Below are 18295 nucleotides of genomic sequence, written 5' to 3'. Positions count from 1 at the left end.
CTGCCACATCAGTAAAATGGCACCCAACAAAACCCTTAATAACCTCCACATTGCTACAAGCATTGGACATTTTAATACTTAAATTATCTTTTTTTTTAATTTTTTTAACGTTTTTTAATTTATTTTTGAGATAGGGAGAGACAGAGCATGAACAGGGGAGGGCCAGAGAGAGGGAGACACAGAATCCGAAACAGGCTCCAGGCTCTGAGCTGTCAGCACAGAGCCCGACACGGGGCTCGAACCCACGGACCGTGAGATCATGACCTGAGCCAAAGTCGGCCGCTTAGCCGACTGAACCACACAGGCGCCCCAATACTTAAATTATCTTTGACCTTCAGTAGCAGTTGGCATTGTTAGTCACTTCCTCTTTTTTAGAAAAGCCCTCTCCTCTTTATTACATGACACCATACTATCTTGGTTTTCTTCCCACCCCTCTGGTCAGTTCCTCTTATCCTCTTTGGTGAGCTTCTCATCCTCTACCTGACTTTTAAATTGAAGGATTTCTCAGAGGCCTGTCCTAATCTTCCCTCTTTAGTCCATATGACCTCCCTCAGACATCACACCTGCCCCCACCATTCTGGTCATCATCTACAGGCTGATGACTCCTGAATTTGCATCTCAAGATTCCTCTCTTGAATCTCTTACCAATATATCCTATTGCCTACTTGACATATCTACTTGAATATCTCTCAGAAACTTCTAGCTGAATGTTTCCAAAGCCAAGCTAACCATCTCCTTTTTCCAACCAAATCTGCCAAAGCTGTCTTTCCTCCTATAACCTTTGTCTTCCATAAACGGCACCACCACCGCTTCTGTTGCACATGCCAGAAAACCCAGGAGTCATCTAGAACTCCTGCCTCTCTTTAATCTCCACATCTAGTCAATCAAAAGGTTAAACTGATTCAGTCTTCTGTTAACCCTCAAATCCTTCCACTTGTTTTCATTGTTACTGTTATCAGTCTAATCCATCATCAGCTGTAGCCTAAGGTATTACAAAAAACCTCCCAACAACTGTCTTCCTAAGATATTTTCTACTAAGCAATAAGACTGAACTTTCCAAAATGCCATTCTGGTCATGTCGTGCTCCTGCTTAATTTCTTTAAGTGCCTTCAGAATCAAGTCCAGTTCTTCACCTTGGCTTACAAAGCTCACCTCAGTCTCACTCCTACATACCACTCTAGTCATCTTCTCTTTAGAATTTAAGGTTCCAGGGGTGCCTGGGTGGCTCAGTCGGTTAAGTGTCTGACTTCAATTCAGGTCATGATTTCGCAGTCTGTGGGTTTGAGCCCTGCGTCAGGCTCTGTGCTGATAGTTCAGAACATGGAGCCTGCTTCATATTCTGTGTCTCCCTCTCTCTCTGCCCCTCCCCTGCTCATGCTCTCTCTCAAGAATAAATAAACATTTTTTAAAAATTAAAAAAAGAATTTCATGTTCCAATCATGTTGGCCTTTGCTCATCAAAGAGGTAATGTTCTTTCTCATCACTTGGCCTTCAAACACATTCTATTTCTTCACACATATCTCTGCCTACTATGATCTTACTGCTTTTGTCTTAGTTCTCAGCATAACACACCTAAGGAAGGTCTCTTATCCCTGCAGCAGCTTAAGTCTTAAATGCTGAATAGTTTCCACAGCATGCTTAATTCCCCCTGTTACAACAGTTATCACACTTTACTGTAGTTATATGTTTCATGTCTAGCCCAGCAGACTATGAGCTCTATCAGAACAGGAATTATATCTCTCCCCACTATTTTGTTCTGATGCCAAGCATAAGTCTTGGTCCATTGTAACTACTCAGTAAGGATTTATTGACAGGGAGAGGAGGGAGGGAAAAAAGAAAAGGAGGGAGGGAGAGAAGGCATAACGCTTACTCAATTAGTCTTGAGTGAGTCAGGAAAAAAGAAGAGAAATGGGCAGGGAATTAATTGAGTTAATAAGCTATTTGAGGCTTTTTAAAGTTATCCATTTCACATGTTTCTTATAAAAACCTCAAGAAAGCTATTTTGCATTTTATAGTAAGGAAACTGAAGCTTATAAAAGAGTTGTTATAGCTCATCATGTTATATCTTCAATCTGGAAATCCATTTCCTTAATTTTGTTCACATCCCATTTCCTTGAGATCTAGGTGAAGTACCAAGCGCATGCAAAGCTTCTTCTTTACTCTCCATAGCCCTAATCATGCAGTTTTCTTCCTCTTCTATAGTCCCACATCATATTTTACATAATTCCCTAATGTTTATTAGCACAATGCTCCTTATACTGTACTTATTTCTGTTTGTGTTCCGTTTAAATTTTTAGAAAATAAAATCTTAAAGAAATAATCCAGATCACATTATTCATATTATCAGATTCATATAATCACCCCAGAACCTAGTAGAAAGTTAGATGTTCAATAAAATTGTGTCAAATGGAAGCCACCTCTAAGGTTTAGTCTAATCTTCTCAATCTACTATAATGGACAAGTCAACCAGAAAAGTTATTCCAGATCTACCAAAGGTCACATAGCAGTATGTAACTCTCTGCTTATTTGTGTCTCCTTTTCCCACCTTCTCCATGCAGAGAATATGGGAGGAACAGTAAACTTGGAGTCCTGGGGTCTCTGGCTAATGCCACCACTTACTGCTTGTGTAAATATCCTAGGCTTAGTTTCTGCTTAGGTAAGAATACAGATTTTGGCGGTCTTTTAATGCCAGTTCCCTGCAGTGGCTATCAAAAAGCAATCTCAGCCTTGGACAATATTAAAACATATTAATGCATTGTGGTTGCAGAAACTTGAGCTAACAACAACACTTCTTAAAAAGTCTAATATGGTATATGGTTTCACTCTTATGTGGATCCTGAGAAACGTAACAGAAACCCATGGGGGAGGGGAAGGAAAAAAAAAGGAAAAAAGAAAAAAAAAAAGGAAAAAAAAAAAAGAAGAAAAAAAAAAGAAAAAAAAAAAAGAGGTTAGAGTGGGAGAGAGCCAAAGCATAAGAGACTGTTAAAAACTGAGAACAAACTGAGGGTTGATGGGGGGTGGGAGGGAGGGCAGGGTGGGTGATGGGTATTGAGGAGGGCACCTTTTGGGATGAGCACTGGGTGTTGTATGGAAACCAATTTGACAGTAAATTTCATATATTAAAAAATAAAAAAAATAAAAAAAGTCTAATATGGAAACAAAATTAGAGTGAACTAAAATAGGCAGAAAAACTGCAAAAAAAACCTTCTCCATTTTGTTGCTAGGTATTCTCACTTTATCTCCTCAAGGCCGAATAGCCTTGAGTGGTCATATATTTGCACAATGGCTTTTTAGTTGCTTCTTTTGCTCATCTTCTTTCTACAACTAATTGATTTCCAGACCTGTACTAAGGCCTGGCATCTTTACTTGATATCAGTTATGACCCCTATAACAGAAATGAAGAAGAATGTTATATTTCACCTAGAAAAGTACCTTTTCCTAATCTGGTATATATTTCATCCAGGAAAATTAGAATTTTCAATACTTTTTATGAAGTAAGAGTTTTTTCAAAGCCTGGTTGAAATATTAAAGGAAGTGAAGCCTGCAGGTAAGAAAAGTATCAGAAATGTGTCCTTTTGTTTGGTTGCCTTGGTTTTGGGAAAACTGGAATTAGGAAAACACTAGAGGAGCTATTCTAATACTGGGATCTATAATGTATTTGTCAGTCTTAAGCCAGGCTGTTGTCTAGAATCCTAAATTGTGATGCACTCCACAGGGCCAATAAAATCTAATATTAAGAGAGCCAGTCATGTACACTTTTTATGTTGGCCTAAAAACATTTAGAATAATGACTATTGCAAGACAGGTTCTGGTACAGGTAACTGACACAAGAAACAGAATAAAATCCTAGGCAGAAAGCACCAAAGGGACAGAAAGAATCCTTGGAGCAAACCAGTAGCAAAGAGAGAAACAATTATGGCAGGTAAAGATCAGTTAATAAAATTCTAAAAAGAAAGTTCTCTTTGAGAACAGATCTCTTCTGTCATATTCATACTGTATCCCCAACATCTAAGATAGTACATGGCATATTAAGATAATCAATAAAATCCTACTAAGTAAACAAATATCTCAGTCTGGATTGAAGAAAGGGAGCTATGAAAGAAGTGAGTAGCTTTGCATCCAAAGTCTGGGGATAGCAAAGTAAAAAAGACAAGAAATGAGGCATATCAACAACCTGATTTGCTCTGGTACTTAGTGCCTTACTGGGCTGATGAACTACAATAAACTCAATTCTGAACATTTAAACTCTTTCAGACTATTAGAGAAGCCCAATGACTGGATAATGGCTGCTTTTGAGAGCCTGCCAATATTGGATAAGAGCACTAACTTAATCCTCAGGTATTATAATATAAATGCAAGGGCTCATTAATATTTCAAAATCTTGTCAAGAGCCCTGACAGAGAGGCCCCAAATGATAATCCATATGAAACAAAACAAAATAAAATGATTAAGGCTTAAGGATTTTAAAAGCATGAAAAAAGAGAAGACTCCAGCATTGAACAGTTGGGGAAAAAGGATAGTGATTACCGTTGCTGGGTAAGATCCTAACACAGAGCCTAATAAAAGAAGTACAATGTTATTTTGAGGGTTCTCATGAGCGGATCAACAGTGATGTCCTTTTGTTAGCAAGGTTTGAAGTACACATCTACACATATACCTATTAGCAGAGAGACATGCTATATTATTATCCACTGGGCTGAATTCAGAAAGTCAAAACAAAGGCTTATCCCTTGCCCAGATCCCATTGTCAAAGGAGATCCAGGAACAGGAGTATAGTTGACTTGATGCAGCAAAGCAAAAAACAGGCCCAGGAAGATATTTTTATCTTTTAATAAACAGTTTTCATTATCATTGAATGCCTACACTTTCATAAACCTGAGCTTCATAGCCCAGCATTTATAGAAAATTGCCAAGTATCATTTGTAGATAAAAGCACAATTCAATATTTATGAATTGCTAGTTTTCTATAAATATAGACATTTGGAGATGATCTCCTCACTAGTCATTAAAATTTGAACAGGGATCAAAGCTAGAATAATATTAACAATTCCTCACATTTGTATAGTGTTTTACATAATACTATTAATAATAGATGACATTTATTGAGCACTTAGCAAGTGCCAGGCACTTTACATGTAAATTCTCATAACAAATTCAGTTTAGTTCAACAAGCATTCAATTAATACCTACTGTGTGATAGATGAATAACACTGGTTTCTGTCTTTAAAAACTCTCATCTTGTTGCATTCAATCAATGTTTGTTGAAATAATAAATGAATGGATGAATGAAAAATTAATTGGTTTGAATGGTAGTGTGAGGTAATAAAAAATGACATAGGCTCCTCCTTTAACTATCTATGGTCTTGAGAAAGTACTTAACCTCTCGTAGCCTCTATTTTTTCATCTGTAATATATGAATATTTAAGCTCTCCCTTGTAAAACTGTTATGACAATAGTGACAGCAAATGCTCTCAGTAAGTGAAAGCAGTTATCATCATCATCACTGCCATAATTATTACTATTACTAAGCAAGCTTATCAAACTCTCTTCACCCTTCTATAGCATGGGACAAATATAACTTTAACATCCACAAAGCACATAGTATCTATACAAAAACACCACAAACACCAAGCAAAGCAAGGGAACTCTACTAAATTGTAGTTCCCAGTGCTCTGCTGGTACAACATGTGTGTTCAGGCTAGGAAACAAAACAAAACAACATAGCATCAACTTCAATTATGCTTCCAAAGATACTATGATAAAAGACCAACAAGACAGGAAGTTCACCAAGTAACAGACTGTACCTTCCTTCATAATAGAATGCTGGTCACTCCATATATGGAACTATGTTCCCTATTCCAACATTCTCAAAGAATCATACCTAGAGCCCAGACAATGGCCATCAAGAAACTCATCTTACTCCTGTCAATGCCAGTGAGACTAAGCACTGGCCATCCAGCATGTAAACTTTGAGATCTGGACAAATTCTCCAACCATAAGTGGGTCCCATTCTGTGGGTCACTTACCATTTGGGTCTGCTAGTAGATTTCACCATAGGGGCCATTCCATCTCTATAAAGACTCTTGGTTTTACTGAAGTTAACAATGTTGAAGATGACTCTCTGAAAGAAAGGGAAAAGTTTATCAGAAGACTATGCTATCCAAGTTCCTTTTCCTGCTAATTAGGAATGGAAACAATAAGCAGGGTTAAAGGAAGCCATATGGACTATTTGCCACCAGTATAGTGAGAATAAATGGTGCCCACAGAAATACAATGTGTTTGTGCCAGTTTAGTATAATAGTCAAGAGCACAGACTCTGTAACCTGGAAGCCTGAGTTTTAATCCCACTCTACCACTCTCAAACTGTGTGACTTTGCCAAGCTACTAAACCTTTCTATACCTCGGTTTCCTCATTGGAAAATGGAGATAATAATAGTACCTAGGATTATTGATGATAATTAAATAAGTTAATATATGCACAGTGTTTGGAACCATTCTTTGTACATAATTAATGCTACATAAGTTTTAGCTATTATTATTAACTGTGCCTCTCTCCAGCATGACCTAGAATTTACATGGATATGAACAACAGTATTGTTAGAGTAACAGTAGTACATTTGAAGTTCAACCAAACTAAAGATAATAATTGAGTGCAAAGCTGAAGTTAAAAAATTCTGCAACTGCTCAGCACCCCTTTTACTAGACCTGGAGGATATATGTCCTCTTTTGCGCCACCTTTTGTTATCCTCTGCTGGGGCAAGTTGTACTGAGCTCAACCCTAATCTCAGCAACAACTCACAGAAGCATAAGTACTTCCCCTCTCTGGTCCTCAACTTTAAAATGGGGGAGTGGAGTGTTCTAGATGAGTAAAGTCTTTCCAGAAGGATAGTCTAGTTAAAAGAGATTAGCTTTTGTTTTAGTAGTCAACTTCACTATAGGTGAAGAAGAGAGATGAGGAAAGATAAGGGAATTGGGGTTAAAAGACACTTTGTGGCTCCTGAAATAGTCCAAAAAAAAAAAAAAAAAAAAAAGAGGATGGGGACCAGAGCAAGGGCAACCAGAATAGTTGGGAAAAAAAGGAAAATTTTCAAAAGGTTACAATATGCTGGGTTTTCTATCCATAGGCAATTAAAGAGAGGGGAGCATCAAAATTTACATATTATCTCACTTAGCAAACATTTATTGTGTGAGGTATTATATAATATTAAGTCCAGGAATTTTGTTCATTTTTATAAATTTTTAAATATTGTTCTATAACTATACAAAATATTAACATTTTCATTTTACATATGTAGAAGCTGAGCTCAGAGAGGCTAATTAACTTGTCCAAAGTCATGCAATTAACAGAAGACTTGATATTTGAATCCAGGGAATAAAAAGATAAGTAAAATGTCCATTATCTCTACCCTTGAATTACTCACTAAGGTTCCAAAATTCTATAATTCTAGCCAAGTCTGTTTTCTAAAGTAAGGGCAAGAATAAATATAATGGTAATTTTTTAAGGCTTTAACATTTTTTCTTCTTAAAAGAGAAAATCAAAGCTATTTTCTCAGGTCTCATATTTGGGACTACCATAAAATGCTTTCTTCTATGAAATAAGCTCTTAGGAATAAAATGTTTTCCTTTCTCCTCGGAGACCTACCTACTGACCCCATCACCAGGCATTTCAGTTGCAGACCTCTCTTCTGTCATTAAATTAAGTCATCAAGAATGTCTAAGGCTGTTCAATTATTAATAACATGGACCTGCCTGTTGTCAGTTCAATTACTTCTCCCAGGGTCTTGGCCACTGTCTGATTTAAGAAAATCAATATCAAGGGGACAAATTGCCTTTGAATCTCACAGGGCTTATTCCCCCCTTTCTCTTCTGAGATTTTCCAAGTGTCAGATCCATTTCCGGTGAACCTGGAAGTTACACTGCACTTTCAGGATCTAGATTAATACTAAATGCAATGAAAATCCAATACATAAATAATGTTCATATGTGAAGCTGGAATAAAGAAGTGAGAAAGCAAAATATCTGTTGATCATTAATATCCTACTAAGTTCCAGTAAAATTTCCTAGGTGTTTTAAATATGCTATATTATTTAAATATTCCATCCATAAACAAAAGCTGTCTATTTTAGCCCAGTTTTAGATGTGAAGAAATTGAAGCTAATAAAGGACAATAAAGACTATACTTCCTCTATGACATCCCATGCAAAAAGAACACCATTCTCCTCTCAAGCTTTTTTTAAATGTTTTCTAGTCTATTTAGCAAGGCAACATGTGGCTATGAGAATCAAAGGTATTTGGAAGTAGGCAGTGCAGGAAATCTTGGCTTTCCATATTTTACACTTCAGTATCTACTATTTACCCCAATGCATCACAAGAAATGGCATCCATAAGGTAATGGTAACAACAATTATAATAATAGCTAACAATTCCTGAGTACCTTCTATGTACCAAATTATGAGTTCAGCACTCATTCACACTATTTCAATATGTTTCATATTAGAATCGCCTCATTGTATGTTAGAATCATTTGGATAGCTTTTAAAAACTACTGACTCTTGGGCCTCAACACCAATCACAATCTCTGATATCTGATGTATCATTTCATTTGTTTTGAGGATAATGAACTTTTTGAGACAGGGACTATTTATTTTCCTTTACTTATGGGTGAGGCAAGTAATACTGAGTGTAAGTAAATTAAAATCACATAAATAATAAGTAGTAGAGCCAGAATTTGAAGCAAGTCCATTGACTCAAAAGTAATAAGATCATGGACATTCCAGACAGATACATCTGAACTGAAACCCAGCTCCCCACTAGTTCTGTGAGTTTGGGCAAAATAATTTTATATTGATTATTTATATCTGAAATTGGGATGATAATAGCACCCGAAAAAAGTTTTATAAGAATCTGTGAGATTATATATAAATCACCCAGCACATTATATCTAGCTCAAAAAAGGTACTCAGTATTTATTAAGCCTTCCTCCTTATATTCAATAAAATAGGATCTTTTAGTTCATTAACAAATTCTTCCTTCTTTTCTTCATTTATTTTTCTTTCTTCTTTAATTTTTTTTAAACATTTATTTATTTTTGAGAGACAGAGAGAGACAGAGCATGAGCAGGGAAGGGGCGGAGAGAGAGGGAGACACAGAATCCTAAGCAGGCTCCAGGCTCTGAGCTGTCAGCACAGAGCCTGATGTGGGGCTGGAACTCACAAACTGTGAGCAGAAACTCACATGACCTGAGCTGAAGTCTGACACTTAACTGACTGAGCCACCCAGGTGCCCCTCTTTTTCTTTCTTCTTTAGATTTAAATTTTTAATCCAGGATTCTTGTTTTAGCAATATGGTGCTTGAGATAAGAGCTTTGTAAATAGTGACCTGCAGTACACTGTTAGACTCAGACTGGATTATAGCTCTCAAGCAGCCATATGTTTGAGGCCTAGAGCTCTGTCCATTCTGACCAAGGGGTTCATGGTGTTAAAGAAGAGTACAAGCTTTATTCTAGGTGTAAGCCATCGGGAGGTCCAATGTAGCTGGGTGTGTAGCGAAGAGACTGCGTGCTGTCTAGGCAGTGGATTTGATTCTCTGACTTTGCAAATATCTGATAATTTTGTCCAATCATGAGTAAATTTCCCATTTAAGGTTGTCCAAGGTAGCGCCAGGGACTATTCTAAATAGGCATGTGCATTCTGAAAATTAGTGGGTCATCACAATTTTAAAATAATTCATTATCTAACAACATTTATTAAAAGTTTGCTTAGATTTGAAAGTCATTTGATTTTCACATGAAATTTCAACATCGCAATTATAAATGGAAGGAAAGGGAGAGTTGTTCAATGACTTAAATATAATTTCACATAGTTTAAATATTTGAACAGTTTTAAATAAATATTACTTTATTGTGTGAACACTTTCTCATTGATGGTGACTATTAAGATTTTGAAGACATTGTCACTGAAAAGTCTCGATTACAAATTGCATATATCCATTTCAGAAATAAAAACCTCATATAAAAATGATATGTTCACAGACACAAACTGATAAGTTTCAATTAAAAATTTGAAGATTTAAAAAATAAATTTAGCATTTGATTTCCACTTTAGATTTAAAATGGAGGCATTTCATTCCAAACATCCTGGCTCATGCAGATTTAAATTCTCATTTGCTGTCCTTGCATGGATGTTAAATATAAGTTCCTAAATACCAAGACCAATAAAACCTGCTTTCTGCATGTTCTCAAATATTCCTGTGGTTTCTAGAAATTTGCAGAGGGTTATCTATGGCAGTATTCGCCAAAATTTTTCATGCCTAGGCACAAATAGAAAATAATATTAAGGCAGATGGAAAAAATGATATTGTGCAGAATGTTAGGGTACCTGGGGAACATTTGGTTGGAAAACCATATGAAGTTTGGTGAAAAAAATAAACACACTGTGTTGAGAACATTCTTTACATAAAGAGCCTCTAATGAAAAAAAAAAAAAGAAAAAGAAAGAAAGAAACAAACAAACAAATCCAGAGTCCAGAAAAATACACAGGTGCAGAAAGAAGGTTATTGGTCTCAGTATCTAGGAGCTTACATTTTAACATCCATGCAAGGATAGCAAATGAGAACTTAAATCTGCATGAGCCAGGATGTTTGGAATGAGATGTCTCCATAACACTACTACTCTCAAAATGATTTAGTATTCATAGAACTATGGTCTAGAAAGAAATCATTCACAGTGAGAGATGACAAAGAAGTATGCCTATCTATTTCTGGGTTTGGGGTAGAAACAAATAATTAAAAAGAAAATAGGCCAGAACATATTTGGGTTCGGGTTTGAATTTATACTATAGCTTCAACTTAAGAACCCAGGTCAAGAACCTAAAATAAATTTAGTTACAGGCAAATAGTCCTACAGAACCTAGTGAAAACAATGAAAAGTTGTTTTGAATGCACACATTTCAACCCAGGAACATAGGATTTCCATAAATAAAGTCCTGTGGAGGTTAACATTTCACAGAAATTTATAAAACACATGAGGAAACAATCCACACTAAAAGTAAGAATCAGCTAGAAAAATAGATAAATGAATTTGGCTACAAAGAATTTCAAGTTATAAAACTATCTGGCCAACTATAAAGAAAGTATTTTTGTAATGACTAAAAAATTAAAATCATGTTTAAAACACATGAAAACAGAACAAAATAAATAAAAAAAAATTTAAAGACCAGAAATATTTTCTAAAAAATTAAACAGAGCTTCTAGAAATATATTTTTTACACTAATTGAACTTAAATTCAGTAGATAGGTTAGAATGCAGAATAGATGATATTTCCAAAACTCAACACAGTATATTCAGACGATAAAAAGTATGACAAAGGGATACAGAGGAAAAAATAAAAATCTGCATTAGATATGAATTTTAGAAAGAAGCTAAAGGAAACTAGCATTTTCTCAAAAGAAAATGCGACTCAGATTTCAAGAATCACAACTCAGTCCAAAGCAGGATTAAAAAAAATCTAGATATAGACACATCCCAGTGAAACTGTAGAATACCAACAATAAAGGGCATTTTTTCAGAGCAAACCAGAGAAAACATAAATTACCCACAAAGACACAGGAAATTAGACTTAAACAGACTTAACACCAGCAACATGAGAGACCTGAAAATAACATACGATCACCCAAGAATGAAGGTAAAATAAATTTTCAGACAAAGCCTAAGAAGTATAGGAATTTCAGACCCTCAGTGAAGGAGCTACTTACTGAAGGATGAGCTTCAAAGAAAGAAACTGAACACCAAATGTAAGAGTGGCAAGAAACAAAAGTGAGCAGAGAAACAGGTAAATCTAAATAAGAATTGACTACATAAAAATATTATTATGAAATAATAAATTTGAGGGGTGCTAATAAGTTTGCATAAAAACACTGGTTAACAATAACAGATGTGTTTGGGGCTGGGTTGAAGTGGACGGAAGCAAAATCAGAGTTAAACTATGATAATGACTTTGTATGGTTCCAAAGGAGGACAGGGATGCTAATTAACTTAAGACATTATAACAAATAAGCATGGGGCAGTTCAAGAGCAATCACTATAATTACAGAAACAGGACCTATAAATTCCAAATGAGTAACAGGAAAAAGAGAATAAAGAAAACATGGCAAATATAATAGAAAAATTTGACAGGATAGAGGATAAAAAGCAAGGAAAAAACGTTATATATGGGAAGATCAAATAAGATAGTAAAAATAATTCCAAATATCAGTAATCAAAATATTGGAAATTGACTGATTAACATGTTTAAAAAATTTCCCAAACTGATTAGGAAAAAAAAATCCACATTTACCATCATTCCCAGGGAATGACTAAAATGTAAAGATATTTATTTACACAGTAATTTAAAGGTAATTTAAATGTAAAAGGACATGCTCTTAAGGCTGAATAATATTCCATTGCATGTATATACCACATTTTCTTTATCTGGTTATCTATTGATGGACATTGTGTTGCTTCCACCTCTTCAATATTGTGAATGATACTATGAACGTGGGTGTTTATTTTTAAAGTTAGTTGTATTTAACAAGTCACAAAGTTCTTGAAAATCTGACAATTAGCCATTGAGACCTGGCACCGGCTGACTTCAGCATATTACTATCTGGAACCAATGAATGGGGGAGCACACAAACCTTCCCTGCAGGATTTTAAAACTGAGAAACTATGGGATGATTCAAAGCAAGACTCAGAACTAAGATGGCACCATAGTGGGAGGCCCCTAGGCTTGCCTTGTCCTGGGAACACAGCTAGAGAACTGTTAGATCATTCTGAATACTTAGGAAATTGACCTAAGGACTGATAGAACAAACTGCACTACTAGAGGGAAAGAAGAGTCCACTTCAAGGAAAGTAGAAAGTGTGGAGACATGGTTTGGGGGAGAAATGGATTACAGATGCTGCAGGGGGGAGGGAGCCCTCATTGTGGAGAAAGGTGAGATGGACTGGAGCAAACAGTGGTAAGCAAAAGGAGAACACTTCCCCAAAGCCATTGGCTGGGAAAATGAGAGGGGCTGAATTTCATGAGTTTTTGCAACCAGTGGGGATCAAAGACTGGTGTTTCAGAGGTCCCCAGGCTTGGTTACGATAGAGACCTGAGGATACTGCACTACTCCTGGAGCAGAGGAAAGCAAACAACCTTGGGGACAGACTGCTTGATCTGAGGATTGCCTAAGTGGCATGGGGAGAGACTGTTCATTCTCTTTGGAGCACATCTGTGAGAGATGAAATTGCCTCTGGGGACAAAAGAATCAGCGAGCACCATTTCCTTTTCCTGACCCACAGTGTAAACCAACTTCAGTGAACAGCACAGTGCCAACCCTGGCTGCCTAAACTGCCTACACCAAGTCTTGTCCCGCTGCACTCCACTGGTACTGCATTTCTAGGGAAAATGTGCCTAAATAGTGGGCCCTATTGACCAACAGAGTGAGGCCCTCCCCCCGCAGGCACCATGTCTGCTAACCTGGAGTTCTAAAGAGCTTCAATTCTAGTGGAAATAACATCAGGTCTCTTTTAGCAAGCCGACCAGAGCACACCTAGTTAAAACTCACCACACTCTAGTCAAGGTCCAAACATTCCCCACTATAGACAAGGAGAAATTCTGTAGAGAACTGACCTGAAGGATAAACAGCCACAACACAGCAGCAGAGTGCACATCAGGGAGACCCTTACCACAGACATAAAAGAGCTAAAAAAAAATCAGGCCAAAGTGAAAAATGCAATATTTGAGATTTGAAACCAACTGCTGGAATGACCACGGGAAGGGAAGAAGCAGAGGAACAAATAAGTGATACAGAAAATAGAATAATGGAAAATAATGAAGGTGAACAAAAGAGGGAAAGAAAAGTCTTGGATCATGAAAGTAGACTTAGGGAACTCAGTGACTCCATCAAGCATGATAATATTTGTATCATAGGAGAACCAGAAGAAGAAGAGACAGAAAAGGGGGCAAAAGGTTTATTAAAAAAAAAATTGCACCAGAAATATTCTCTTACCTGGGGAAGGAAACAGACATCCAAACCCAGGAGGCACAGAGAACTCCCATCAAAATCAATAAAGGCATGCCAACACCAACACATTGTAGTTAAATTTGTAAAACATAAATATAAAGAAAAAAATCCTAAAAGCAGCAAGACAAAGGAAGTCCCTAACTTAGATGGGAAGACCAGTAAGGTTAGCATCAGATTTCTACATAGAAATTTGGCAAGTCAGGAGGGAGTGGCATGATATATTCAATGTGCTGAAAGGGAAAAATCTGCAGCCAAGAATACTCTATCTAGCAAGGTTATCATTCAGGATACAAAGAGAGATAAAGAGTTTCTCAGACAAAAAAATAAAAAATAAAAACAGACAAACAAAAAACCTAAAGGAGTTCATGACCACTAAACCAGCCTTGCAAGAAATATTAAAGGGGATTCTTTGAGTGGAAAAGAAAAACCAAAAGTAACAAAGGTTACAAAGGAAGAGAGAAAATTTCCAGAAACAATGACAAAACAAGTAATAAAACAGCACTAAATACATGTCTATCAATAACCACTCTAAAAGTAAATGGAGTAAATGCTCCAATCAAAAGACATAGGGTGCTCTTTAAACTCCAAGTCCTACTAAAGAATGAATGGGTTAAACAAGAAATTAAAGATGAAATGAAGAAGTACATGGAAGCCAATGAAAATGAAAACACAACAGTCCAAAACCTCTGCAACGCAGCAAAGGCAGTCATAAGAGGGAAGTATATAGCAATCTAGGCCTTCCTAAAGAAGGAAGACATGTCTCAAATACATAACCTAACCTTACACCTAAAGGAGCCAGAAAAACAACAACAACAACAACAACAACAACAACAACAACAACAACACAAAACAAAATAGCAAATAAAGCCCAAAACCAGCAGAATAAGGGAAATAATAAAGATGAGAGCAGAAATCAATCATATATCTATATCTATATTGGTATCAATGTTGATATCGATATAGATATACATTAGAACAGATCAATGAAACCAGGAGTGGTTCTTTGAAAGAATTAACAAAATTGATAACCCCCTAGCCAGATTGTTAAAAAGAAAACAGAAAGGACCCAAATAAATAAAATCATGAATGAAAGCGAAGATATCATAACACCACAGAAATACAATTATTAGAGAATATTATGAGCAATTATATGCCAACAAATTGGGCAATCTGGAAGAAGTGGACAAATTCCTAGAAACATAAACTACCAAAACTGAAACAGAAAGAAATAGAAAATTTGATCAGACCCATAACCAGTAAAGAAATTAAATCAGTAATCAAAAATCTCCTAACAAAGAGTCCAGGGCTGGATGGCTTTCCAGGGGAATTCTACCAAACATTTAAAAAAGAGCTAATACCGATTATTTTGAAGCTGTTCTAAAAAATAGAAATGGAAGGAAATCTTCTAAACTCATTCTATGATGCCAGCATTACCTTGATTCTTAAACCAAAGACCTAACTAAAAAGGAGAACTATAGACCAATTTCCCTAATGAACATGGATGCAAAAATTCTCAACAAGATACTGCAAACCGAATCCAACAAAACATTAAAAGAATTATTTATCACGATCAAGTGGGATTTATTCCTGGGATGCAGGGCTGGTTCAATATCCACAAATCAATCAATGTGATACATCACATTAATAAAATAAAGGATAAGAACCACATGATCCTGCCAATAGATGCAGAAAAAGCACAATTGACAAAATACAACATCCTTTCCTGATAAAAAAACCCTCAAGAAAGTAGGGATAGATGGAACATACCTCAAGATCAGAAAGGCCATATACAAAAGACCCACAGCTAATATCATCCTCAATGGGGAAAAACTGATAGCTTTCCCCCTACGGTCAGGAACATGACAAGGATGTCCACTCTCACCTCTCACCACTATTGTTTAACATAGTGTGTGAAGTCCTAGCCTCATCAATCAGACAACAAAAAGGGAAAAAAAGGCACCCAAATCACCAAGGAAGAAGTCAAACTTCACTCTTCACAGATGACATGATACTTTATGTGGAAAACCCAAAAGACTCCACCAAAAAACTGCTAGAACTGGTACACAAATTCAATAAAGTCGCACGATATAAAATCAAAGTAGAGAAATCAGTTTCATTTGTGCATGCAGCACAAATGATGATGCAGCAGAAAGAGAAAACAAGGAATCGATCCCATTTACAACTACCCTGAAAACCATACAATACCTAAGAATAAACCTAACCAAAGAGGTAAAAGATCTAACCAAAGAGATAAAACACCGATGAAAGAAATTGAAGAAGACACAAGGAAATGAAAAAAAAGTTCCATGTTCATGGATTAGAGGAACAAATATTATTAAAATGTCTGTACCACCCAAAGCAATCTTCACATTTAATGTAATCCCTATCAAAATAATACCAGCATTTTTCACAGAGCTACATGAAAAAAATTCTAAAATTATATGGAACCACAAATGACCCTGAATAGCTAAAGCAATCTTGAAAAAGAAAAGCAAAGCTGGAGGCATCACAATTCTGGGCTTCAAGTTATAATACCAAAGCTGTAGTCGTCAAGACAGTGTGGTACCAGCACAAAAAGAGACACATATCAATGGAAGAGAATAGAAAACTCAGAAATAGGTCCACAAGTATATGGTTAACTCTACTTTGACAAAGCAGGAAAGAATACCCAAAGGAGAAAAGACTGCCTCTTCAACAAATGGTGTTGGGAAAACTGGATGATGACATGAAGAAGAATGAAACTGGACCACATTCTTATACCATACACAAAAATAAATTTAACATGGATTGAAGACCTAATGTGAGAAAGGAAACCATCAAAATCCTAGAGGAGAACACAGGCAACAACCTCTTTGACATTGGCCATTGCAATTTCTTATTAGATAAGTTCCAGAGGCAAGGGAAATAAAAGCAAAAATAAACTTTTGGGACTTCACCAAGATGAAGAGCTTCTGCACAGTGAAGGAAACAATCAACAAAACTTAAAGGCAACCAACAGAATGGAAGAAGATATTTGAAAATGACATATCTGATAAATCCCTATTTGGGTTAGTATCCAAAATCTACAAAGAACCTATCAAACTCAACACCCAAAAAACAATAATCCAGTTAAGAAATAAGCAGAAGTCAAGACTTTTCCAAAGAAGACATCCAGATGGCTAATAGACACTTATGAAAAGATGCTCAACATCAATCATCAGTAAAATACAAATCAAAACCATGATGAGATACCACCTCACACCTGTCAGGATGACTAAAATTAACAACACAAGAAACAACAGGTGTTGGCAAAGATGTGGAGAAAGAAAAACCTCTTGCACTGTTGGTGGGAATGTAAATTAGCGCAGCTACTCTGGAGAAGAGTATGGATGTTCCTCAAAAAGTTAAAAATAGTACTACCCTATGACCCAGCAACTGCACTACCCAAATTTATCCAAAAGATACAAAAATACAGATTTGAAGGGTACATCTACCCTGATGTTTATAGCAGCATAATCAGAAATAGCCAAGCTATGGAAAGAGCCCAAATGACCATTGACTGATGAATGGATAAAGATGTGGTATATATATATATACAATGGAGTAATACTCAGCCATCAAAAAGAATGGAATCTTACCATTGGCAGTGATGTGGATGGAGCTACATTGAAGTAGCTAAGTGAAATAAGTCAGTCAGAGAAAGACAAATACCATATGATTTCACTCATATATGGAATTTAAGAAACAAAACAAATGGACATATGGGAAGGGGAAAAAAAGAGAGAGGGAAACAAACCATAAGAGATTCTTAAAGAACAAACTTAGAGCTGATGAGGTAGTTGGGTGAGGGGTGGGCTAGATGGATAATGGGTATGAAGTAGGGCACTTGTTATCATGAACACTGGGTGTTGTATGTAAGTGATGAATCACTGAATTCTACTCCTGAAACCAATACTACTCTGTATGTTAACTAAGTAGAATTTATTTATTTATTTATTTATTTATTTATTTATTTATTTATTTATTTTAATATGAAATTTTGTTGTCAAATTGGTTTCCATACAACACCCAGTGCTCATCCCAACAGGTGCCCTCCTCAATACCCATCACCCACCCTCCCTCCCTCCCACCCCCAATCAACCCTCAGATTGTTCTCAGTTAGAATTTAAATAAAAATTTGAAAGGAAAAAAAAAGAAAAAATCAATTCTCTCTCTCTCTCTCTCTCTCTCTCCACACACACACACACACACACACACACACACACACACAC

At 36.2% G+C, this 18295-nt stretch overlaps 1 protein-coding gene across 8 annotated transcripts in view; it reads right to left on the bottom strand.

Moving 5' to 3' along the window:
* LOC131504751 (BEN domain-containing protein 5) overlaps nucleotides 1–18295 on the bottom strand; it is a 1495810-nt gene that overhangs the window by 726961 nt on the left and 750554 nt on the right. For all 8 annotated transcript variants that reach the window (XR_009258138.1, XR_009258139.1, XM_058717439.1 and 5 more), the window contains exon 4: nucleotides 6027–6121. Coding sequence is in view for 6 of the 8 variants with exons in the window: in XM_058717439.1 (XP_058573422.1) it covers nucleotides 6027–6121 (95 nt within the window). In the remaining 2 variants the exon portion in view is untranslated. The remainder of the gene's footprint in view (nucleotides 1–6026; nucleotides 6122–18295) is intronic.

Source organism: Neofelis nebulosa, chromosome 2 (genome assembly GCF_028018385.1).
Source record: "Neofelis nebulosa isolate mNeoNeb1 chromosome 2, mNeoNeb1.pri, whole genome shotgun sequence".
NCBI lineage: Eukaryota > Metazoa > Chordata > Mammalia > Carnivora > Felidae > Neofelis > Neofelis nebulosa.
Note: the sequence above shows the minus strand (reverse complement) of the source record. Positions and strands in the feature narration are given on the sequence as shown.